Below are 26,063 nucleotides of genomic sequence, written 5' to 3' on the forward strand. Positions count from 1 at the left end.
GCTCAACTCAAACAAGCTAATTAAAACCGATCCTCTTCACCTACAAACTACAACAAAATTATGTCTCCGAAATGTCAAGTTATTTATCATAAAAGTCAAAACAATCACACAATTTTTTTTTTATTATTATTTATGTTTATCTAGACACCATTTGGTAACCTTCTTTTGTATTTAATTTTTTACAATATTTAAAATTTTAATATATGAAATCTTGTTGAACTTGATAAGACATGCACGAACATTATGGAATGACTATACATTTGACATTATGGGTAAAGATCAAATAGGAAGTTTATTTTGGCTAGGAAGTATAGGAAGTAATCTTAGCCGTTCATCATATTTTTTTAAATTTTTGTACGCGGTGGCATTTTCGTCTTTTTACATTATCATATCTTCGTTCTAATTCAATTACAGATTCTGTTACTTCTTTTCTTAGTTCATCACTCTCATAACATAATTGAAGGTTCTGTAACCCTAAATCACCGTCGATTGCAAATTCATCTCTTTTCAAACATTAATCTTGTATCGTTCGTCAATTCGATAACTTCAATGTCTTCTTCAAACTCTGCTGGTATGTTTAGCTTCAATTCGGAGTAAAATTTTGTTATTTTTTCTGAATTTCTTTGTTTTACGTTTTATAATTCGTGGTTCTGTAAGTAATATTTGATTTTTCATAAGTTTAATAGTTATTGTTGTATAATTAAACATAATTTGTTTGTTTTTTTTCTTCATCATTTATTGCGTTTTAGTGAAGAGTTGCGTTTTATGATATTAATTAAATTGTATGAATATAAAACTTTTATTTTTATGTTATATAAAGCTTTAACTGTCTATAACTGTTATTGTTGTACAATGTTTTGTTTATTCATCATTTTATGCGTTTTACTGAATGTATTGCGTTTTATGATTTTTTAGATAATAGTTCATATACAAACCTTAAAGGTTTGTATTTCATATATTATTTTTAACTTATTTTTATGATTTAATATTAAACACATTATTATATAGGATGTATTGCGTTTTATGATTATTTGTTAAGTGTTTCAGATCATATGATGCGTTTTACTGAAGCTGTTGCTTTTTATGCTTTTTATCCATATTAGTCTATATATAAACTTTAAATGTTTGAATTTTAAATTTTTATTAATATATTTTTTGGTTTATCAATAAAAACATTATTATGTAAGATGAATTGCGTTTTAAAGTTTTTTTTAATTGTTTCAGATAACATTTCCAAGTGGGAGGAACGTGTATGCATAAACAGTGGAAGAAAGTTTTTCAAACCTAAAGTCAGTGGATCCATTACACCTGCTGTTGGAATGTTTTTTAAGTCATTTGATGAGGCTTTTGCGTTTTATCAGAGATATGCACTTGCTGCAGGTTTTTCTGCAAGAAAAAATACCTCTTGGAAAAATGGTGATGGTTTAGTGAAAATAAGATATATTGTCTGTTCAAAAGAAGGATTTCATGTTAGCAAAGAAATAGATTCTGGTTCAGTTGAGAATAGTAAAAAGATTGTTAGACGTAATAGAGGTTCAAAAAGAGTTGGATGCAATGCTCATGTGAAATTAATATTAGAGAACAATAATATGTATAAAATCTACTACTTTGAAGAAGAACATAATCATATCTTTGTGGAAGATGAAGATATTCATTTCTTGCCGGCTGCACGAAGTATCGATTATGTGAAAGAAAGTTTTATATCTGGATTGTCAGCAATCAATATTGGACCTGTTAAAGCATTCAATATTATGAAAACAATGTATGGTGGTTTTGGTGAAGTTGGTGCTAGTAAAGTTGATTGTAAGAATTATAGAAGGGATTTGAATCTTTATATCGGAGAGTATGATGCAGAAATGGTAGTTAGGCGTCTTATTAGGAAGAAAGAATGTTGTCCGGGTTTCACATGTGATTATGTTATTGGTGAAGATAGAAGATTGAAAGGGCTTTTCTGGGCTGATGAGCAATCAAAAAAAAATTATACAGTTTTTGGTGACATATTTGGTTTTGATGCTACTTATAAATCAAACAAGTAAGTTTTTTTTCATTTATTGCGTTATATATTCTATTGCGTTATACATTCTGTTCTAATTTCTAATGCTTTTTTAATTTGTTTTTTATGCAGGTATGATTTGGTTTTTGTTCCATTTACTGGTATTGATAATCATTATAGGAATGTCACATTTGGTGGTGCATTACTTGGTTCGGAGACTGCAGATTCTTATAGATGGCTTTTAAGGTGTTTTGTTAATGCTTTTGGAAGTGAGCCTAAAGTTGTTGTTACTGATCAAGATGCTGCAATGAAGAGAGCTATTAAGGATGTACTTTCAAGAAGTAGGCATAGGTTATGTATGTGGCACATATGGGAGAAATTGAAGACAAAGGTATTAACTGCGTTTTATGATATAACAAACTGAAATTTTAATTGTTTTATTATTGCGTTTTATGTATTATACAATAAGATCACCAAATATTTTTATCAATAGAATTACAAAACAATTGCGTTTTACCATCAATTCATTATGTTTATCATTTTCAATATATTGTTTTTAAATTATTGCGTTTTATGTTTTATAATATTATTACTTTTTTATTCAGGTTGGTCCTGTTTTGTCTGCAAACACTGATTTTAATACAAGAATGACTCATGTTGTTTGGAATGATACTATTAGTCCAGAAGATTTTGAAACTGAGTGGCATTCAATAATGTCTACTTTTGGATTGGAAAATCATGAGTGGTTAAAAGATATGTACGATCTTCGATTTGACTGGATTCCTGCTTATTACCATGGAGAGGATTTGGCTGGTCTTATGCGTACTACTTCGAGATGTGAAAGCGAGAATTACTTCTTTGGTCAGATTTGCAATCCAAGATGTACACTTATTGAATTTTTCACTCATTTTGAGACTGCAATGGATATTCAAAGGCATGAGCATAGGAGGAATGATCATGATACAAGGTATATTGAGTCTAAGCCCTGGAGTGACTTTGTATTGGAGAAACAAGCATCAGAAATATACACCAAAACAATTTTTAAGGATATTCAGATTGAAATTGATGCTGCCATTACAAAGTGTATGTCAAAGTCTCTTGATATTGTGGGTGATGTTCAATATTTTGAAATAAAGGATTTCAGACAGCCATGCACATCTTTTTTGAAGGTATTTTTTAAATTTATATATTTTTAAATATCTATTGCGTTTTATTATTCCATCATTCATTGCGTTTTATCATTATATGAAAATATAGTTTTATCTGTATTATAATTAAGATTCATTGCGTTTTATATTTAATTTCACTAATTTTATATAGCTTTTTAATCTTATTTACAGGTGCAATACAGCAAACAAGAAGATGGATTAACAATAAGTTGTTCTTGCAAACGGTTTGAACAATTTGGTATATTATGCCGGCATATATTTTACGTTTTACGGTATGATGATATAAATGAGTTTCCTAGAAGATATGTTCATAGAAGATGGATGAGAGATGTTGTTTCTGTTGGATCAAATCATTCAAATATTCGGTTTGATGAAATTGGTAGGAATAGTGAAATTGATAAAGTTTATAGAGAAATCGTTGTTGCAAATGAGTATGTGGTTAATAGGCTGGTTGGCGATATAGATGAGTTGTGTCGTTACAGGGATCATATTAAAAGTTATATTGATAAAGCGGATGAGGTTATGGTTGCTGCGCCGCCTCCTAGTCGCAAAGAAAGATTTGCTGAAATTGGAGGGAACATAGAAAAATCAGATTCTATTATTCGTGTGCCGATCAAAACAAGGACCAAAGGATGCGGTGTACAAAAAAGGATCAAGTCAAATCGTGAGATTGCAATTCAGAAATCATCAAAGATCCAGAAATCGTGCCGTGTATGTGGTGAAAAAGGACATAACAGTCGCACATGTAAAGATAAGGTTTCTTCTAATGCTATAGGTTCTAGCAATGCAATGTAATTATGTATAGAAATTCTGACAAAATCAGATATCAATAAGTAAAAAAAAATTTGTCATTGCGTTTTATGATGTATATGTTTCATCTCATTTTATTACTGAGTTTTATAATATCCATCATATTTATCAGTATGTTTTGGTTAATTGCGTTTTATCATACCAACAATATATTGTAATTGCGTTTTATACATGAACAATATAATTTAAATTGTATTTTTTGATTAATGCGTTTTATTGTAACATAGATCATAGAACAAATTAAACACGAAATGATGACAACACTAAGATTCCAAAAGGGATTTCAAAATCACATGACAGCTTTTTTTGGAAAGTTGCGTTTTATGATAACAGTATATTGTTATTCCGTTTTATAGATAGAACAATATACTTTAATATGTTTTTTTTTTATTATTGCGTTTTATTGTAACACATATTAAACATAAAATTAAACAAGAAATTCAAGTAGATATAATAAACATTGCGTTATATAGATAATGATAGTTCTAAACAAAGATGATTTTTTCAAGCAACAAAAATAACAAAAATAACTAGCATGATCAGCTTCATGGATCAAAGTTTGTTTCTTCATCGGATGAAAACCCTAAGCTTCCATCAGGGATTTCTTCATCACTTTCAGATTCAACCCAAAGTTCAACCTGTGAGAGTACTGCGTTTTGAAGCTTCTCTGCAAATTTGCTAGCAGAGTTGTTGATGATTGGTATTTCGGATAACTGCTTCAAAAAACTTATATCCTCACTGGTAGATATGTCCTTTGGGTCATACATCTCCACCTCACCATCGTCCCAAGTCACTGAAACTTTGAAAGTTTCTTCAATGAACTCCCAAGATGTAACCTGGGCATCTTCAGTTTCTGTTTGATTCGGATTACCATATCTTTTGTGTAGAATTCTGAACAGTGCGGCTGTTTGATCTGTGTAACAAGAAGGTGGTATACCTATTTCGTTCATCCTTTTCAAAACATTTTCATTGCAGTTTTGAAGGACAGAAGCAACGGAATGGTATTTTATTTTTTTTCCATCAAGGAATTGAAGAAAGAAATTGCCTCTTTTAACCCACCAAACTGATAGTTGTTGATTATCCATTTTAGGGTTTGTGTGTGTTGGGTATTTTGGTGTTTTTTGGTGTATGATGAGAGAAATGTGAAAATAGTTTAGGGTTTCTGTTCTTATATAATCTACTGGTAGAGGAATTTGAATCAATTTGTCTTAATAATAATAATGATTATTTTTTATTTTTTTCTTTTAATTGATATTTCCATCATATATACAGTATTTATATCAGGAATCTAAAAGGCTTTTTAAGGCTTTTGGTCTAATCATTTCTTGTCATTAAGATATCAGTTTATTTTATTTGTTTTTTGTATTTTATAAATTTAAAAAAAAATCAATGCGTTATAAATATATTGCGTTATATGTTTGGAAAAGAATAATTAGAAAAAATATTGCGTTTTATAGTTTTTAGCATTTTAATACATTGTAATAATTTAAAAAGACAATAGCATATATTAAAATGTTGCGTTTTATAAATTTTATATAATTGTATAAATTGTTTACAAAATAATGATTTAATATTTTTAAATGATACATATTGCGTTTTAAGATAACAAAAAAATAACTGATATTTTAAAATAAAAAACATTGCGTTTTATAGTAAGTAGCATTTTTAACTCAAAGTAACTAGCATGATCAAGAAAATAATGATTTATATAAAAACCAAGATAAATGAAAAAACATTGCGTTTTATAATAAGTATCATTTCAAAATCAAAGTAAACCAGCAAGAGCAAGCCTGTCTTTAATCCTATCTAAACTAGTTTCATAAGATTGTTTTTTAAGTTTCGCACTGAGGTCTCGAAACGTCTTTGAGTCTTCAATAACATAATCTCTTTGTTCGTTGATTTCGTGCAATAATATCTTTGCGATGAACTTTCTTCTTAAATCTTCAAGTTGTGCGGTCTGCTTGTTGACTGGTTTTTTGTTTTTAACCTTCTTGATATTTGCAGGTACTTCATATTCCACGTTAAACCCACAATCCCATTTTTCGACCGGTTCTCCTTTATAACATTCCATATGACGCATTGTGAATATACCACAATCAATGCCATTATGTTGTGTCCTCCATTTCATCTGCATTCTAACAGGGATTATTCCCTTTATATCATCTGCTTTTTCATGTCCAACAGATTTAAGGTAAGCTGCCAAAGCATCCCTCTATAGAAAAAAAAAACAAAAAACAAAACAAAAAGATTAGATGGTTTATATTTGTGTTTTAAAAGGATAATTAAGAATACTTACTGTATTTTCAGGGACATTTCCATATTTAGATTCATTTGTTTCTTCTTTCGCACTGTTGTCAATGATGAATATTTGTTTCTCTTCAAGATTGAAAGATATAACAAAGAAATGCTGTATATGGAGAATCGGGACAAGGATAATTTTAAAATCCTTTATGCTTTTTAGCTTTGCACCTTTAAGAATTTTTTCTATGTTCATTGTGAATGCTTTTATCATCTTTCCTTTATTTTCAGATTCTTCCTTGTCACAATTTGGTAAAGCCTGTATAAAATAGAACAAATTAACATATTATTGCGTTTTATGAAGGTAAATAAACATAGAGCTGCGTTTTATGAAGTTAATAAAACATACAGCTGCGTTTTATAAAACATCATTCAAACAAAGAAATCATTGCGTTTTATTAAAGAAATAAAAATTCTATTGCGTTTTATAAAACATAATTCAATCAAACTTCAAAATTCTTCATTATACGAATAAGAAAAATTGCGTTTTAAATATCATACCAGCATTCGAATAGTACAGAAAAATCGTGGAGATTTGTTGTCTTTTGATCTTCTTTTTTCTTCTTCATTCAAAATATAAGACCAACAATTGATTACTTCTCCGGTGATTTCCAATCCTGGCCTCATTGTTTCAGCAGCATATCTATATAGAAATGCATGTTCTTTAATTTCAAAGAGAATATCCCTGCAAAAAAAAATATAATAATAATAATTAAATTATAATATTTTGATTTTTGTTTTTTTGTTTTAGTGTATATAAATGAATTTTTACATCATTTCTCCTTTTGCATGGAACGCATATCCCGATATGTTGTTTTCGTGTGCTGTTCTTGATTCCTTCATTGCTACTTGTCTTAGATAATATGGTGAACAAAATACTTCAGGAACATTTTTCTCTCGATCTGGTCGTACCATCTTTGTGATTATTTCTTCTGTTTTGCTTATATCAGTTGTTGGTTGTTCTTGATGAACTGATTTTGCAGGTGTTTTATACTGATCTTCTTGTGGGTGTAGGAATGATGTGTTTTGAAGTAGATCACTGATTTCCTTTTCAGTATCCTGTTCTTCAATTCTATCAAACATTGTTTGTATTCCAGTAATTTGAACATCTTGTTCGATTGTTTTTTTTTTCAGATTCCGCTTGAATTTCGGTTTGTTCACCGTGTCCAGTAGCATCAACTTCAACTTCATTTTCATCAACATTTGAAGACAACTGAGAAATTTTCAAATCAAAGGATGGTACCTCATCATCATTAAATTTCTTTAGATTTGATTTTTTTTCTTCTTCATCTGTCTTTTTGATAATCTCCAACATTAATGATGGAGTTTCTTCGCTAAATGATGATTGTACCATTGAAGGTTTTTCAATGTGTGTTTGCAGAACAGATGCAGGTTCATTCTCACTGATTGTTTCTGGATTGGATGATTGAACTAGAGGTGAGCTATCCTCATTGTGTTTTGTATCATCATCATTGCGTTTTACAATCAATGGTGTTGAAATGATTTGATTTTCAGTGTCTTCATTTTGGCTCAAATTTAGAAATCTTGATGGTGTTTCAATCATAGTTGAATCAATATTAACTTTCTGGTGCTTTTTTGCTTGATGGTGGAATTTTTCAATCAATGACACCCATTCGTTAACTTTGTTATGAAGAGCTTCACTCGTTGGAGTTTCCTCCACAATCTCATCTATGCGTGATTGAATGCTTTCGAAAACTTCTTCAATTCCTTTAAAATGTTGATCCAAAGCAGTCACAAGATATTCTTCATGTGATTTTTTATCTTTAATGTTCTTCATATTTTCATCGCCACTTTTTGTTGAATGAATGTCAGAAAGACCTTCACTTTGATTTTGTGATGGTATGAAATTACGCAGTCGGCTTTGACTGTCTACCCACATTTTATCTTTATTTCCTACTGATGGTTTAATGAAGAATTGCCCCCATGATCCTCCACTTTCTGTATTTGTTTTCTCAGTTTCATTTGTTATAATTTGGCTGTTTTGAACATTCTCTTGATTCTCTTGATCAATCCAGTCTGTTGCAGCTTTAAGTAAGGAGATTGGTTGTTCTTCAGCATCGTCTTCATGTTTTTCTTCAGATTCATCTTCAAAAATTTCTTCGTTTTCATTCTCGGATTCACTTGGATAAACATAAAATTCATTCTTTTCATCTTTCTTTTTTTGTTTAGTCTTTCTGACTTTTTTAACTTTATCATTTACAAGACATCTGCCGTCATTTTGTGCAGCAATTTCCAATTCATCTTCAAATTCTTGTAATGTTGTAGAATCAATTTTATCAAGTGAGAACTCTTCAGTGTTTTCAGTATCATCAAATCCTTGTTTTTTGTATGCATATAGTATCTGTATGATTCATTGCGTTTTAGATAAATAATAAAGTCATAATTTGTTGCGTTTTAAAATATAAATCATTGTAAACAAATTAAAAAACTATTGTTTTGTAACTTTAAATATATTGCGTTTTACAAAAACATTGCGTTTTACTCAAGCAAAGAAGAGTTTTAAAGAAACAAATAACTTAAATAAACAAAAATGAAAGATAATTGCGTTTTAAAATATACATTGCGTTTTATAAAGTCTAGTTTTAAACAAACAAATAATATAAACAAGCAGCCTAAACAAGCATTCAGCAAATATGTAGCAATAATGAAAGATCAGATTTCATACCGCTAACAATGCAATAGGTCCATTGAAGAGCTTCTCATTTCCAGGCCATTGTCTTCTTGTATGCTTTAAAACGGTCAGCATATATTCACACCAATTAAAATTCTGGGTTTTTTTGTCACTTTTCATTGATGGCAGGAATCTTTGATTAACATTACTACTCTGCATTGCCTCCGCCATGATCGTAAAAAAAATAACCAAGAAATTCAGTTTGAACAATCTTCCAAGCTCATTTCTTGATTTTAAATAAGTAATCAAGTTGTGCGCATACATTCTTTGCAAAATATCTTTGGGGAATTGACCGCGCCAGAATTTAATTATAAGATCAGTGTCTTTTGGTCTCAGTTTTTCCACAATCTCTGTTTTTCCATTTGGTATTTGAAATACCTTTTGGATGAATTCAGCTGTGATCTTAATCTTTTCATCTCCAATATTTATCTCATCATTTTCAGCATCAAAGTTTTTTACCAGCCAATAACCGAATTTCCGTGGAACTGAATGCAGCTTGAATTTTAGTATGCTCTCAAACCCTATTTCTCTAACAACATTCCTTTGCTCTTTTGACAAACCTTCAATATAATCTTTTAGATTATTGACTGCACATCTAATGTTAATTTTTTTTCCGTCGTAATCATAATATGGTTGTTGTTCTGGTTGTTCTTTTGTTTTATCTTTCCTCTGTGATCTCTTTGGTTTTGATTCTGCCTTTTCCTTCTTTTGATTTTTTGTCAGGTTAACTCTTGGTTGTGGATCAACAAAATCATCATCTGATACAATGAATTGTGTTAAAAACATATATTTTTTTCATGAAATATGTTAAATGCGTTTTATGTTACCTGAATTTACTTGTTGTTGATTGGAAGTATGCAGAACAATTGCTCGACTAGATTTTTCATCCATTGAATCAGAAACTGTTTCTTCTGATGATTCTATCACCACTTTCTTTCTTCGCCTTTTTTGTTTTTCCTGTTGTTGTTTTTCCTCTTGTTTTTTAACTTTAAATAGAATAATGAAACAATGTCAATTAACAAATTTATGATAAAACGCATTAGCTAACACCATAAAGTTAAAAGCAGTGATTCACAGGTTTAAGATAAAACGCAATACTTTACATCATATTATTTAACAAACCAAATTAACATTACATAATCTCATTTGTTTTTTATGATTTATTAATGTAAAACGCATTAGTCAACAATGTCAATTAACAAATTTATGATAAAACTCTCTAGCTAACACCATAAAGATAAAAAGCAGTGATTCACACAGGTTTAAGATAAAACGCAATACTTTACATCATATTATTTAACACACCAAATTAACATTAAATAATCTCATTTTGTTTTTTATGATTTATTAATGTAAAACGCATTAGTCAACAATGTCAATTAAGAAATTAATGATAAAACGCATTAGCTAACACTATAAAGATAAAAAGCAGTAATTCACAGGTTTAAGATAAAACGCAATACTTTACATCATATTATTTAACACACCAAATTAACATTACATAATCTCATTTTGTTTTTTTATTTATATTAATATAAAACGCAATAGTTAACAACACATGTATCTCAGCAAATTCAAAGATAAAACGCAATGTAGTAAAATTCGATTACAATTATCATAATAATAATCTCATTGTTTCTGCAAATTTATTTAGGTAAAACGCATTAATTCACAATATATAAATCCCGTAAGAAGCATTAGTATCTTAGATCATAGTTTTAACATAAAACGCAATATAGTCTGTGGTAACAAAAATGTAAAGATAGGGGATAATATTACTCATTAACTATTTTTCGGAACGGATATGATATATTAGGTCTATTGTACTTCATAAAACGTAACATGAATTCAGTTAAAGAGCAAAAAATAGATAAATATACCATTGTCTGAAATATCTTTGCGTTTTCTAGTTCTTTGTTGTTTGATTGTTGATTTTCGGCTAATATTTTCTTGTTCATCAATGTTCTCTTCAGCTGTTGATGTTTTTCGCTTCTTTGATGATTTAGGGTTTTCAGAGACTGATTTGTTTTGAGTAACTCGAATGTAAACCTTCAAATTATCTCTCGACGACGCCATGAACTTCAATGGAGTATGATTTTCTCAAATTTCTGTATGTGTTTGATCGTTCAATGGAAGTGTAAAACGTAATGCACTTTGTTTCGAAGCGTTTCTGTGTATAATCAACGGCGGTTATTTTGAAATTTGACGATAATACCCCTGAAACTCCGGAGAGCGTGTTTAAATGACAGTTTTTAATTTGATTTTGATCTTGACCGTATATTGTGCAATTGGACGGTTATGATTACTTCCTATCCTTCCTAGCGAAATAAACTTCCTATTATATCTCCACCCTTGACATTATATCGTTGTTTAATAATAAAAGACACTTATTATTTGCTATGTAAAGAATCTCAAATATACATTTGACATTATAACGTTGTTTAATAATAAAAGACGCTTATTATTTGCTATGTAAAGAATCTCAAATAAAATATCAACCAAATGGGAATAATATTATAATATGAATATTTAGATTTTAATATTATTGGTTTGAAAGATAGATTTTAATATTATTGGTTTGAAAGATATTTATTGAATATTTGCAAAGAAAGCAATGTGTAACATGGGGCTATTTGATTTAATGGACCACCAACGTGCATTTACGATCATAGCTCAAGTTTGACCACCATAATTTATTTCATAAAGTTAAACTTTAATTCTAATTAAGGGGACACATTAGAAAATAATATCAAATAATAATAATAATAATATGGTTACAACCACCAAAGTATGGCTATTTTATCCATTACAAAAACTAAGATATTTTTTTAAATCAATAAATATCATATAATTTTCTTTTATTTTTCTACGCTAAAAATACATCCTCTCTACTAATTTCCTAAAAAAAAAAAAAAGAGTAAACCTCAATTTTCGTCTCCGTGGTTTGGTAATTTTAACACTATTAGTCCAATAGTATAAAAATTGCATTTATCATCTAATAGTTTGCATATTCTAACACTTCTAGTTCACCACTCTAATAATCATCAAATGCAGTGGTGGACTAGATAGAAGTGTTATCATCCAATGGAGTGGAGGACTAGAAGTGTTAGAATATGCAAATTATTTGATGATAAATGCAATTTTTTAACTATTGGACTAATAATGTTAAAATCAGCAAACCACAAGAACGAAAATTGAAGTTTACTAAGAATACACATTTTCTACTCTTCATGAATTTCCAAAAACTCAAAAGTCGATTGAAGCAAAAAAAAGGCTAGATTGAGAAGTGGTTCTAGAAAATTCGATTGAGACAACAACTAATACAATCATTCTTTGATCACCAACCATTATATATCCCGTATTCTCAAGTACCCAAAAACTCAAAAGTTGGTTCAAGCTAAAAAGACTAGATTGAAAGGCGGTTCTAGCAAAAATCAATTGAGCCAGCAACATAAACAACTGATACAACAACCAATCTTTGATCACCAACCATTTTATATCTCGTATTCTCAAGTACCAACAATGCCCACTCAAATGACACCGGCTCGATACAACTTTTCCCTATTAGATCAACAAACATTTGGTCGACGTTGTTGCAAATTACACAATGGTGAAGGAAAGAACTATAAAAAGGTTGGTGGATTCAAGAAAGAAAAAAATGAACAAATTCTTAACCTTTTGGATGAGCAATGGGAGGCTAGGCGGTGGATCATATGGACCGGGATTTAAAGATGTTCACAGATCTGCATGGTCATATTGCCGGTTGGAATGCATGGCACCAAAATTTTAGTGAAAGACGAACATTACGGAGAAAAACTGAGCCGGTTTCAACAATGTGACCATGGCGTCTTTCAGCAACACCATTTTGCTCGTGTAAGGGGGAGTGGTGAGATCGCCACGATTATCCGAGAAGCCACAAATAACATAAGTAACCAAAAGGTTTAAGGTTGTCATAGTTGGGAGATTGGCCATACAAGATATGGAAAGGACTCTTTTAGTTTAGGATGTTGGTGGAAACCAATTAATGAGATTTTTAGTGGAAGACAAGTAAGATGGAGCAAAGCTAAACCAGTTTTAACAATGTGACAGTGGCATCTTTGGGCAACACCATTTTGCTCGGGGGTACGAAGGGGAGAGTAAAATGTGAGATTCTTAATGATTTTAGTAATGGGATTAGCTTTTGATATTCACCACCATTATCCAAGAAGCCACGGATAACATAAGTAACCAAAAGGTTTAAGTTTAGAGTAAATTTCACTTTTAGTCCTTTATGTATTATCTGAATTTTGAAACGTACTCTTTAAAAGTTTTAATTTCATTTTATATCCAAAAAACACATATTATATAACACTTTAAGTCCTTTACACCAAAATAAGTTAAATTACTCAGCTAGGATTTATTTAAGGCAAGGGAAAAAATGGTATTTCATAAATAAATGCATCAGATCTCCTTTCTCTCTCTAACTGTGCATCACCCCACCCATTCTCTCTCTCTAACCGGAAAACAAGCGCATAAAAACAAGGGACCAGCAAGGGATGTTTCACCTTCTCTTTAACGCTCTCATCGTTGTCGTCGGAACTTGCCCCACCATCGTTGCCGACGCACAAACATTGAACCACCACCATCACAACTACCACCCTATTTCTTCCCCTTGTTTCAAAGAAATAACAACCACCATCAAAACCATCATCACAACCACACCATTGTCGTCGGAACGTGCCCCACCATTATCACCGATGCATCTCCTTAAAAAATTAACAACCACCATCACAGCCACCCCATCTCCTTAAATCCCTGGTTCAGAAGATGGTGATAATGGTGATACCAGATGCATCTCCTTCAATTTCTGTTTTGTAACACCACTTAAAAACATGTCCAATTATGTATAGACACGTGTCCTAAACTCTAAATATGTGAAAGATTGAGTTTGAAGGACTAAAGTTGACAAACGGTGAAAATATGTATGCGAAGGGACTAAAAGTGTCAACATGCCAAACTTGTGCCTCTGATTGACCATACACGGAGAATATATTCTTAAAGGAGTAATTAATTGGATATAAGAAGCCGTTTGTGAAAATAATCGGAAGATTATAAAACTACAGGGGTTAAACGTGTCAACATGTTAATTCTTATCTCTGAGTGACCTTTTAACGAACCCAAGGCTTCGAAATATTCAAATATACTCTCAAGAATAAGTGGTATAAACTTCACGTGGTTTCGAGATCATTAAACAAGTTTTCAAGACTTTGGGTGAAAAGTGTCAATTTGATGAAACTTGTGTTTATAGTGATATTTAACGAAACCGAGCCTAACGAAGTTTGATTATACTTCCTTGAGCCTCTACAAATTAACTACAAGGGCCTTTTATGTCAAAAATGAGGTTGTATAAGGTTTTAAATGGACAGGGACTGAATCTGTCAAGTTTGAAACATTTTTAACCTGAACAATCGGTTTACGCGGGGCGCGTAAGCCCCCTTCTAATCCTATGCAGGCCGCGTAGAAGTCCCCAGTGCAGAAAAAGTTGGACAGATGTGAGTTCAGCTGCAGAACCGACTTTAACTTGTTCTAATCAATTCTAGGGGCTGTTTGTCGGTCTTATTAAACCACTAGGACACCTGGGGTGATCCTAGGTACTTCTAAAACAGATGCAAACATCTTAGGTCATGCCAAATTTGTATATAAGAGAGCCTAAGTTCTTGTTCATATGCACACTTGGTTACAACAATTCAAAAACTCACATCTGGATCTAACAAGCATTAGGAGAAGATTGTCAAGTGTAGAAAAGATAGCAAGGACCTTAAGTAAGAGTTTTAATCCCTGGTTAGTCCTTTTAATTAGCTTAAAAACCGAAAAGTCAAACATATCGTAATTAAGCTTTGACTTTCGGTTTAATGTTAAATGGTCCAGCCACTGACCGAAATGAAAGTGGTTATGGAACTATATTAAGGTAGGTGATTAACCCTTAAAAGGGCACCTCCTAATTATTTCGTTTGACTAGTTAATTGTCGGGTCAAACTAGTTAGTCAAAAAGTCAAACTGGACTGAAAGTTTAAAAATGATTTAAACTAATAAAACAGAGGTTCTAAATTATATTTTAACATTCTAATGACTTGGTAATTAGTATTAGAACATGTTTAATCAGGCCCGACAATTATCAGTCTAAGGCCAGTTTATAATCGAAAGTCGCAAAAGCTTGACTTTTGCTTTAACTTTCAGTTCTGACCCGTGTAAGCTTAATTCTCCCATGTTTTAAGCTTCCATTAGGACCACATTATTCAGTAGTATAACCCTCTGGAGTTATATTGCTTGGTCCTTAGTAGTTTGAATTATATGCTCTTGTTTGTTAATATGCTTATAAATGCCGTAAATGCCCTCTTGACACATAAATGAGATTTTTAGAAATGTGAGAGGACAAAAACCTTTGCTACTAATATATAAGCTTGTCCCGAAAATTTGACATCAGTTCTTGGTCTCAAATAGAAGTTATGCTCGATATCGTAAGTAGAAGCTTTTTGTTAATTAAATTGCGATATCTTGCATAATACATATTTAAACTTGGATTTTGAACCAAAACTCATTACCTACTGTTAAGATATTATTTTAAGGAATTTTAAGATTTTTGGCTAGATAATAATCTGTTTAAAACATAGAGTTCTTGTGTAATTCGGTTAATGACGATAATACCCTTTTCATGCATAAAATGAGAGTAACAAATGATTTGAATGCCAAACCTTTTCCTACTGATTTCATACATTAAATAAATTACTTTGAGCATTTAAAACTGATCAAAATCTCAGATTTACATAAACATCTTGATTATCGTCAATTAGCGAGTTTTACACTAATTAGGTGCATGGTATGGTTTAAAACCATATTTAACACATAAGACTTGTTACCTACTGAATTTTTAAACAAATTTTAATATTATTACAGTAGGTATAAGTTATGAACTCAGATTTCCAAAAATGTCCTTAAAAGCATATGTGAAATGACCAAAATGCCCTTTCGGGGCATAGTTTGGCCATAAATGGTAAACCTCAAATATATGTAATATCTTATTGATGTAATGAGATAAAATAAATATTTTTACTGATTACCAAAGACCAGAACTTCAGTTTGTTATAAAATCCCTTTTATAATTACTAAAATAACCAAAATGCCCTTACGGGACTTAAATGGTTTAAATTACTTTTTGGGCATATATGTTAACATCCTACTGATGTATTAACATATTTTAAGCATAATAACATTTGAGACCTGTATATAATTCATTTGGTTACCCGTTACGCGTTTATGCGTTCGGATCGGTTTATGTGACTAATTTACGTAAAATAGCTGAAACGGGTTTAACCTTATCATTAAATCCTCAAATTCCAGAATGTGTTTAGTTTACCCATATTATACAAGTATCCAAGCTTGTCGGGTCTAAACCACATTCTATTCCTGTCACACCCCTAATTTCCACGCGTCATCGGTGGGCCCGGTGGGGGATTAACGTGATGTAGTTGATATCATCATAGTCAAACAACACAAATTATAATGCACAGCGGAAGCAAAGATAGATTCATTTCAACTTAAATTATTGTAATATTCGAGTATCACAAAGTGTCGAAATAGAATCCACATGCAGAATCAAATAAAAAGGAAACTTCATTTCAACAGACTTCATGCATCCTAAGCTTGCGAGACTTCTATGGATGCTTAAGGAGTGGCCAGCCTATTACGCGTAGTACCTGCACTTAGTCTTTTTGGAAAATACGTCAGTTTACACTGGTAAATACAATTTAACTGACTCATTTTGAAAATGTTTAAAATTGATTTAAATGCTTGTGGCATAAAACTTTTTATAACTTGGGATAATTATTTGCTTAATAATCTTGTAAAAGAATTACATGTTCGTTCTGCGTTCGGTAGCCCGGGTCATGTCGGGTTAAAGATTAATAGACACACCACTTAATATAATTCCGCCGCGAGACTTCTCTCGTACCGACGATTATACATGTTGTACAACACTACGGGTGTACGCCTACACCCGAGTGCTAAGGTCGTGGCCATTCTTTGAATGATGCCAAGGATATCCGGGACATGGTCAATAAGCCCCCAAAGGCGTTAGACAAACAAAACAACATTTTCAAACGGGTTAATTTGACTGCGCATAACCAAGACCGGTTAAGGTCAATTCCCCGACCAAGCGGTATTTTATATACCGTACCCCAAGCCCGTATAGGGAAAATAAGTTAAACGTATTTACCTGAGCAAAGTATAAACCAAATATAACGAGTTCACGTAGCTTTTACTGGGCTCCTAGATCTGGAAATTAAGGTTTTAATAACCTATTAGAATCCTAACGGGTCTTAAGCTTAGACCGGTTAGTTTTATATAAAGATTACGGTTTTAAATGCACAATAAGGCGAAGACCGTTTTAGAATGTGGTTTTGTCCCAACAAGCTTGCACACTTGTTTTATATGGGTAACATAATCACATTCTGGATTTTGAGACCAAAAAGATATGGTTTGACCCGTTTCGGCTAAAATGGCCAAACTAGTCACATAATCCGATCCGAACGCGTATAATGCGTAACGAGTAACCATAAGAGTCAAATATAAGTTTCTGAAGTCAATATGCTTAAAATATGTTGTGATATCAGAATGATACCTTCCATTATGCCCCAAATGATTTTAAACCAAAACTATGCCTCATAAGGGCGTTTTGGTCATTTTATAAGGAGTAAAAGGGTTAAAATGATAACCTGAGTAACAGGTCTGAATAAATTAGTAAATATACTTAATTTACTAAGTTATAACAGTAGGGTATCAAATTTATGTGAAATTTATTATCTTTAATCTTACTATGCACCGTAGGGGCATTTTGGTAATTTCACATGTGCCTAAAAGGTCAATTCTGGAATTCTGGGTTCATAACATTTGCCTACTGTTTAAAATATAAAAATTCACTAATTACATCAGTAGGTTCAATCCTTTAAGCTTAATAAGGTTCTAGAGCACACTTATGTGTTAAAAATGCCTAAAAAGGCGATTTGGAGCCATTTCCGGGTTTTCTGTAAAAAGCTGATCTTTTTAATATTCCAGAAGGCTCAAAATAATTTATTTATCATAACAAATTAGTAGAAATTGGTTTGAGGTCAAAAGGTTTTGTAAAACTCATTTTATGGCTAAAAAGGGCAAAATCGGCATAAACCGAATTAATCTTAGAACACTAAGTTATGCTCAGCCTAAAAAATAAATAAAAATCTCCAAAAATCCCAAAATATTATTTTATAATAGTTGGTAAAAAGTTTGGTATAAAAATTTGGGTTTTGATAGGCTATACATAGTTTACGCCATTTAATTATCAAAGAAGCTCTTAATTACGCTATTGAGCATAACTCTTAATCTAGACCTCAAACTGACTTCAAATTTTGGGTGCAAGTTTATAAATCAGTAGCTAAGGTGCCTACCCTTTTACATTTTCAAAAATCACGTTTTAAGGTCAAATGGGCATAATGGTCAACATATAAGCGATTAACGGAAACATGCATGTGAATAGGATATCCAATGAACCAAGTTGTATAATCTCAGAGAGTTATACTAACATGTAAATAGGTTCAAAAGAAGCTCTAAGGCAATCCTAATCTTGTCTTAAACGGGTCAGAACTGAAAGTCAAAGCAGAAGTCAAACTTTGCGACTTTCGGTTCCAAACCGAGCCTAAACTGAAAATTGTCGAGTTGAACATGTTGGAACATGTTCTTACATTAATTACCAAGTTATTTAAATGTTAAAACAGGTTGCATGCATCCTATATTGCTAATTATAAGTTAATTCGGATTTAAGCATTCTGTTGACTTTTTAAAGTTAGCTTTGACTCGACAATTGACATGCCTAGAGTGGGAATCTGAAAATACCCTTTTAAGGGTTTGTTACCCACATAATTACCTACTTAAAGGTATCTTAAATTCGTGATTTGACAGAGCACATTTTAATTAATCACGAAGTCAAACCTTAATTACGACGGTTTGACTTTTAGCTAATTAACTAAGCTAAAACAACTTAAAAGAGGTTAAGGACACTTACAAGAGTCCTAAGAAGGATTAGGGATTTAATGAGAACTTGTTGCTGTCCAAGGAAATTCCAGAGAAGTCTTGAACCAAAGTTGCAAGTGAGCATGTAAAGTGTTCACAACTTCAAGCCCTTATATAGTGAACCTTGAGGTCCAAGATGATGCCAAGATAGTCTAGAGTGGTTACAAGATCACCCCAGGTGTCTCTATGATGCTATATACTGCCTAGCAAGTCCCTGGTTTTGAAAACCATTCATTTAAGTCGGTGTAACAGGTTGAACAGGCAGCTGTCCATTTTCTGCTGCCATCGACTGCCTTACGGACCGTAAGCTTAAGGCCTTGCGGTCCGTAACCGACCCTTGCAGAAATCACCCAGGTATCCTCCTTACGGACCGTAAGACTAGGGCCTTGCGGTCCGTAACCGGTGGTCAGAAAAACAAAAAATTTCACAAACTTCAAGTCTTGACCATGCAACCTCGTGGATTCCGAATTACATGCTAACTTTCTCAGTTGTGGGACTTAGTGGCTCAGCCATTGCATGCTTGTATGTCCCTTACATGTTTCTACAACCTTGGCATCTTGTAATCTCTTAAAGTGACGGATATTTCCAAGGATTTAAGTCTTGGATTCTCACAAGAGTTGGTCATGTTAGTTAACTACTATTAATTTCTTTTACACAAGAATTTTATTCAGCATTTTAGTAGCAACACTCCCAATAATCCAAATTCCATATAAAAGATGGAACTTTAGAAACGACCAGCTAATATATATATAAGATGTTTGTCAAATGATTTAAGGATCTCGGGATTTATAAATTTGGGTCGCTCAGAGGTATTTTAATAACATGTCACCCTTGGGTCGTTCAGAGGTATTTTGAAATAACATGACGCCCTTGCATTTAAAATCCTACCATACATCTTTATATTTAATCCGGTTTTCCTGACACGTTTGTCCCTCATGACACGTGTCTTTATTTTATTGGACAGGAATTTCCGAGGTGTTACATCCTCACCCCCTTAAAAGAAATCTCGACCTCGAGATTTAAGGAAACAAATGAGGGTATTTTTCCTGCATTTTGGACTCTAACTCCCATGTATATTCAGGACCTCTACGAGCATCCCACTTTACTTTGACAATAGGCACAAGCTTTCTCCGAAGCTTCTTTACCTGTCGATCCTCAATCGACACAGGTTTTTCCACAAATTTTAAGCTCTCGTCTATATGCACATCTGTGTGTGGTATGACTAGCGACTCATCAGCTAGACATTTCTTTAGATTGCAGACGTGAAATACATTATGAATACCATCGAGCTCTTCAGGTAAGTTCAACTTATAAGCCACTGATCCTACACATTCGATGATCTCGAATGGTCCTATATACCTTGGGCTTAACTTACCTTTCTTACCAAATCGCATCACCCCTTTCCAAGGCGATACTTTTAGCAACACTTTATCGCCAACCTCAAATTTAAGAGGTTTTCACCTATCATCCGCATAACTCTTCTGCCTGTCTTGAGCAGCCTTCAGGCGGTCGCGGATTTGGACAATTTTGTCCGTTGTCTCGAAGACTAAGTCAGGACCTGATAATTGCGTATCTCCCACTTCTGCCCAGTAGATGGGCGTTCTGCACTTTCTACCATATAGTGCCTCAAAAGGCGCAGCCTTAATGCTAGTATGGTAGCTATTATTGTAGGAGAACTCAACCAACGGTAAATGCCTGTCCCAACTACCTCCTAGATCAATTACACATGCACGCAGCATGTCTTCCAACGTCTGAATAGTACGCTCACTATGCCCATCCGTCTGAGGATGGTAAGCCGTACTGAAATTCAATTGAGTGCCCAGAAACTGTTGGAAACTCTTCCAGAAATGAGATGTGTATCTAGTATCTCGATCTGAGATAATAGATACTGGTACGCCATGCAAGGCCACAATCTTATCCACGTACAGTTGGGCTAGCATGTCAGAGCTGAAGGTCTCTCTAATGGGTAGGAAATGTGCTGACTTAGTCAGTCTATCAACTATGACCCATATAGTATCATTTCCCTTCGGCGTCTTAGGCAATTTGGTGATGAAGTCCATCGTCACCATTTTTCATTTCCAAGTGGGAATTTCAGGCTGTTGCAGTAAACCTGACGGCTTCTGATGTTCAGCTTTGACTTTAGCACACGTTAAGCATTTAGCTACATAAGCAGCTATAGACTTTTTCAAGCCTATCCACCAATAATTCGCCTTTAAATCCTGGTACATCTTATCAGCTCCAGGATGGACGGAATATTTGGAACTGTGGGCTTCCTTGAGGATAACATCTCGAAGTCCTCCATATACAGGAACCCATATTCGTCCATTTAATCTCAACATCCCGTCTTTGTCGTAGGACAACTGTTCTTCAGTTACTCCTAATTTCTCCTCAGGATAGTTAGCTTCCAACACAGCTTCCTTTTGTGCGGCTAACAACCTTTCATTCAAACTACTCTTGATTTCAATGCTCTTGGCATTGATCCTTATCGGCTTCACCCTTTCCTTCCTGCTCAAAGCATCTGCGACTACATTGGCCTTGCCTGGGTGGTACCTTATTTCACAATCATAATCGTTCAAGGTTTCCATCCATCGTCGCTGCCTCATGTTCAAATCCTTCTGATTGAAAAGGTGTTGAAGGCTCTTGTGGTCGGAATAGATTACACACTTCGTCCCACACAAATAATGCCTCCAAAGCTTTAGTGCAAATACAACGGCACCCAACTCCAAGTCATGGGTGGTGTAATTCTTCTCGTGCACCTTTAGTTGACGTGAAGCGTAGGCTATGACCTTGCCCTTTTGCATTAACACACAACCCATTCCGGTGTGTGATGCATCACAATACACCACAAATTCTTCAATGCCTTCAGGTAGAGTCAGTACTGGAGCGTTACTCAACTTCTGCTTCAAGATATCAAAGGATTCTTGCTGCTTAGGCCCCCAATTAAACTTAATGTTCTTACGCGTTAACGAAGTTAAGGGTGCAGCAATCCTTGAGAAGTTTTCAATAAAACGCCTATAGTATCCAGCCAAACCTAGGAAGCTACGAATCTCTGAAGGTGTCTTTGGCTCCTGCCAGTTCATGATAGCTTCTATCTTTGCGGGATCCACTTGAATTCCACGCTCACTCACAACGTGTCCAAGGAACTGGACTTCGCGAAGCCAAAATTCACACTTAGAAAACTTGGCATAGAGCTTCTCTTGATGGAGCAGCTTAAGAATACACCGAAGATGCCTCTCATGGTCAGCTTGGTTCTTTGAATAGATGAGGATGTCGTCGATGAAGACGATGACAAATTTATCCAGATAAGGCTTGCATACGCGATTCATGAGATCCATGAATGCGGCAGGTGCGTTAGTGAGCCCAAAAGGCATCACTAGGAACTCGTAGTGACCATAACGAGTCCTAAACGCGGTCTTATGTACATCCTCCTCCTTAACTTTCAATTGATGATAGCCTGACCTGTGATCTATCTTAGAAAAGTAACTCGCTCCCTGTAGCTGGTCGAATAGATCATCGATTCTAGGCAAAGGATATCTGTTCTTGATAGTAACCTTGTTTAGCTCACGGTAATCAATGCATAGACGCATTGATCCGTCCTTCTTTTTAACGAACAGAATTGGCGCTCCCCATGGAGATGAACTAGGTCTAATAAAACCTTTAGCTAGTAAATCATCTAGCTGTGTCCTTAATTCCTTCATCTCTGTTGGTGCTAATCTATATGGTGCTCTGGCTATTGGTGCAGCTCCGGGGATGATGTCAATCCTAAATTCCACCTGCCTATTTGGTGGCAAACCAGGTAGTTCCTCCGGAAAAACCTCGGGATAGTCAGAAATGACTGGTATGTCTTCGATCCTGGGCTTCTTCTCGTCAATGGTTACTTGTGCCATATAAATGACGCAACCCTTACTCGTGCATCCTGATGCCTTAAGCATGGCCACTTGCTCTGGTATTCCGTGTTGAGTATCACCCTGAATAGTGAGTGGCTCACCAGATGGGGTCTTGATTACTACCTGCTTCTTGTTGCACACTATCTGGGCTTGGTTACGCGATAACCAATCAATTCCTATTACTACATCAAAGCCTGCTAGCTTAAAAGGTAACAAGGACAAAGGAAAAGAGTGGTTCCTAATGGATAGGACACATCCATCTAACACAGTCGAAACTGTTTCTATTGTTCCATCAGCTAATTCCACTTCATATTTCATACTTAAAACTTTAACAGGTAATTTCAACAGTTCACAGAACTTATTATCTACAAAGGACCTATCCGCCCCAGAGTCAAATAATACCCTTGCGTAGACATCATTAATGAGAAAAGTACCTGTTATGACATTATCGTCCTGAATAGCTTCCTTTGCATCCATGCGGAAGACCCTTGCATTAGTCTTCTTTCCTTCTTCTGTTTTCTTGGCAAGCTTCGGGCAGTGGGTCTAATATGTCCCTTCTCATTACAATTGTAGCAGGTGGCATCCTTAAGTTTCTTGCAATCTAATGCCTTATGATCCGGGGACTTGCAAATCCCACATAGTTTCTGCTGAGATTGGGATCTAGACTCCTGCCTGCATTTCCCGAAATGGTGCTTCTTACAAACCTTGAACCTGGGCTTTTCACCCGACTGTTGATCTCCCTTCTTGGATCCCGACCCTTTCTTGTGGTCGTCATTGCCCTTACGCTTTTTATCTGAGCGTCGCGAACTATCATCTTCGCGTTTTCGCTTCTCGGCATCTGCGGCTCTCATTGATCTCTGTCTAACTGCGTCTTTTGTAAGGACAGAGATATGTCAGCCACTGATCGAAAAGTAGTGGGCCGAGAGGCCTTGACGCTTGCTTTAATTTCTGGGGCCAGACCCCCAATGAAACGGGCTATCCTTTTTGGTTCAGGTGTTACAAGGTAGGGAACTAGCCTTGACAAGGTATTGAAGGTTGTGAGGTAAGCCTGGCAGTCCAGGTTCTTCATCACCAGAGACAGAAAATCAGACTCTATTCCTTCGACCTCGTGCTGAAGGCAGTAATTCTCCTTGATTAAGGCAACAAATTGTTCCCAAGACATGTTGTATAGCGGTATCTTTCCGGTGGCTTGAATCAGCGACTTCCAGCATTGCAGTGCATCACCTTTAAAAGATTGTGTCACAAACTTCACAATATCTTTTTCAGCACAGCCACTTATATCCACTACTGTCTCCATCTCATCAAGCCAAGTCATACAGTCCACTGCCCCCTTCTCCCCAGTGAAATCCCGGGGTTTACAAGACACAAAGTATTTATACATGCAACCCTTGGCACGTGGGGCATCATAAAGCACAATCTTCTTGGAATGATTATCATTTTCATTCGAAGAATGTCTATCATCCTCCTTCTTAGATTCCTCCTTTTTAGACTTGGGTTGGACAGAAGGTGGCTTACTGTGAGCCTCCGAATGAGTCTTAGACTTATTATGCGGTGTAGACAGGGTTCTACTATGGGTCCCGCTGTACTCACTGTACTGTCTTTCTAATGCCTTAGTGACCGCATCATCCACCAGTGCTTTCAACTCCGCACCAGTTAACTGTATTTTTGCATTATCGTGGTTCTCCACCGGACGACTATTCACTTCATCCGACCCCGCCATGTAGCTTCAAATGCTACATATAACAATAATGGGCAAGGTTTTATTTAACAGGAAATACAGTATTTTACGTATCTTATTAACCATGGTTTTAAATAGCCATTGCAGGTTAATTTATTAATCAAATATTAATTCAGGATCTATATTGTAATCCTATATTATAGTTAAGAATTAACATATAACTTAGTCACAAGGACAGTGTTAGTTTATAACCCGGATTCTTACCGAATCAAGGTATTAGGGTCTGAATCACAGTTCTTTACCCTATTCTAGAAAGTGAGTTGCAGACTCAAACTGTCTCTTAGTCCCTAGGACACTAATTATTACCCGTAGGCACTTCATTCTCAAGGAATGGACATTTACTTACAGGGAATTTTAAATTAACCCAATTTTCAATGATGGCTTATGTGACTTTTACTGTGTCACAATTTGCCCAGCATGTTAACATACTTACAGATGTTAACAGAATTTGGAATCTTCTAGACAGGTTCTACCATCTTGGCCATGTCTGCGACGACACGTGGCTAGGCTTTACCCCTTAGATTCTCTTTATAACGCAGATCAATCCTAAGTTGAGACGTTAATTATAGACCTGAATCTAATTATGGAGATACCATCTTGGCCTTGTCTTAAAATGACACGTGGCTAGGTCTTGTCCCTTTTTAGATTTTGCCATTTTAAATTAATGGTAGGTCTTCTTTATTTTAGGAAATGTTATTTTCATTTTTACCTTTTTATTTTAAGTTTATTCATATACTTATTTATAGCAATAATCATGAAAATTTTAAATGCAACATTTCACTAAATAAAGATTCAACAGTACAATACTTGCCCTAAACGGGACTTCTACAAATAACATGCCCACGCAGGGGCGAAACATAACAAACAAATAAACACTCTAACAAACAACAAACCCACGCAGGGGTTAACTGAAAGACATGCCCACGCAGGGGCAGAATACAAAAGACAAGCTCGCGCAGGAGCTGAATACAGAAACAACAAGTCCACGCAGGGACTGACTACAACTAAGCAACAAGCAACAAGGTCTTCAGTGACCCCTCCTCTTGGACTTCCCCTTTAGCAAGTCTGACAGACCCTTGAAGAAGCCTTGCCGCTCTCTGCGGTCTTCTCGAACTTCTCGTTCGACCTGGTTCAACCTATCAAGAATCTCCTGCTGACGCTCCGGCGGGATAAGTTGTGGCTGCGGTGGCTGGTACAACGGCTGAGGAGGTGGTGGCTGCTGGAACACATATGGAGGGTACCCGGTAGTCCAAGGACCACCATAGGGCCCTTCAGGGTGTCGAGCGTTGTAATCCCAAGCCTCCTGATATGGGTCCACGTTGGCATAGTTAAAGCTGTTGTGGCCCGGCATTTCAAACGGGTTGTATGCCGCAGAATAAGCAGGAATTGGGTTGTC

General features: G+C 34.5%; 3 protein-coding genes across 3 annotated transcripts; 2 read left to right on the plus strand and 1 right to left on the minus strand.

Moving 5' to 3' along the window:
• The first annotated feature begins 549 nt into the window (after positions 1-549).
• Positions 550-2,888, plus strand: LOC110892607 (protein FAR1-RELATED SEQUENCE 5-like). Its single transcript, XM_022139762.1, has 5 exons — positions 550-571; positions 1,225-2,032; positions 2,126-2,384; positions 2,599-2,806; positions 2,860-2,888. Exons 1-5 carry the CDS (start codon positions 550-552, stop codon positions 2,886-2,888), a joined length of 1,326 nt encoding a protein of 441 aa, XP_021995454.1.
• A 6-nt stretch (positions 2,889-2,894) lies between these two features.
• LOC110896494 (protein FAR1-RELATED SEQUENCE 2-like) lies at positions 2,895-4,023 on the plus strand. Its single transcript, XM_022143810.2, has 2 exons — positions 2,895-3,162; positions 3,334-4,023. The coding sequence occupies exons 1-2, from the start codon at positions 2,914-2,916 to the stop codon at positions 3,955-3,957; spliced, it is 873 nt and encodes a 290-aa protein (XP_021999502.1). The 5' UTR covers positions 2,895-2,913; the 3' UTR covers positions 3,958-4,023.
• Positions 4,024-7,345: 3,322 nt separating this feature from the next.
• On the minus strand, positions 7,346-24,649 carry LOC110892609. The gene is made up of 6 exons (XM_035981224.1): positions 24,316-24,649; positions 23,634-23,800; positions 10,843-11,041; positions 9,790-9,948; positions 8,957-9,720; positions 7,346-8,632 (listed from the first exon to the last, which is right to left on the minus strand). The coding sequence occupies exons 1-6, from the start codon at positions 24,647-24,649 to the stop codon at positions 7,346-7,348; spliced, it is 2,910 nt and encodes a 969-aa protein (XP_035837117.1).
• Between the last annotated feature and the right edge of the window lie 1,414 nt (positions 24,650-26,063).

The sequence above is a fragment of the Helianthus annuus genome, chromosome 12 (genome assembly GCF_002127325.2).
Source record: "Helianthus annuus cultivar XRQ/B chromosome 12, HanXRQr2.0-SUNRISE, whole genome shotgun sequence".
NCBI classification, from domain to species: Eukaryota; Viridiplantae; Streptophyta; class Magnoliopsida; order Asterales; family Asteraceae; genus Helianthus; species Helianthus annuus.

Coding starts and splice junctions, on each gene's coding strand:
- LOC110892607 (XM_022139762.1), top strand. CDS start 550: ATGTCTTCTTCAAACTCTGCTG. Junction 2,033..2,125: donor GCTACTTATAAATCAAACAA/GTAAGTTTTTTT, acceptor TTTTTTATGCAG/GTATGATTTGGTTTTTGTTC. Junction 2,385..2,598: donor GGGAGAAATTGAAGACAAAG/GTATTAACTGCG, acceptor TTTTTTATTCAG/GTTGGTCCTGTTTTGTCTGC.
- LOC110896494 (XM_022143810.2), top strand. CDS start 2,914: ATGGATATTCAAAGGCATGAGCATAGGAGGAATGATCATGATACAAGG. Junction 3,163..3,333: donor CATGCACATCTTTTTTGAAG/GTATTTTTTAAA, acceptor TCTTATTTACAG/GTGCAATACAGCAAACAAGA.
- LOC110892609 (XM_035981224.1), bottom strand. CDS start 24,649: ATGGCGGGGTCGGATGAAGTGAATAGTCGTCCGGTGGAGAACCACGAT. Junction 11,042..23,633: donor GTGAAAAGCCCAGGTTCAAG/GTTTGTAAGAAG, acceptor ACTCCATTGAAG/TTCATGGCGTCGTCGAGAGA. Junction 9,949..10,842: donor CAAAGATATTTCAGACAATG/GTATATTTATCT, acceptor TTCTATTTAAAG/TTAAAAAACAAGAGGAAAAA.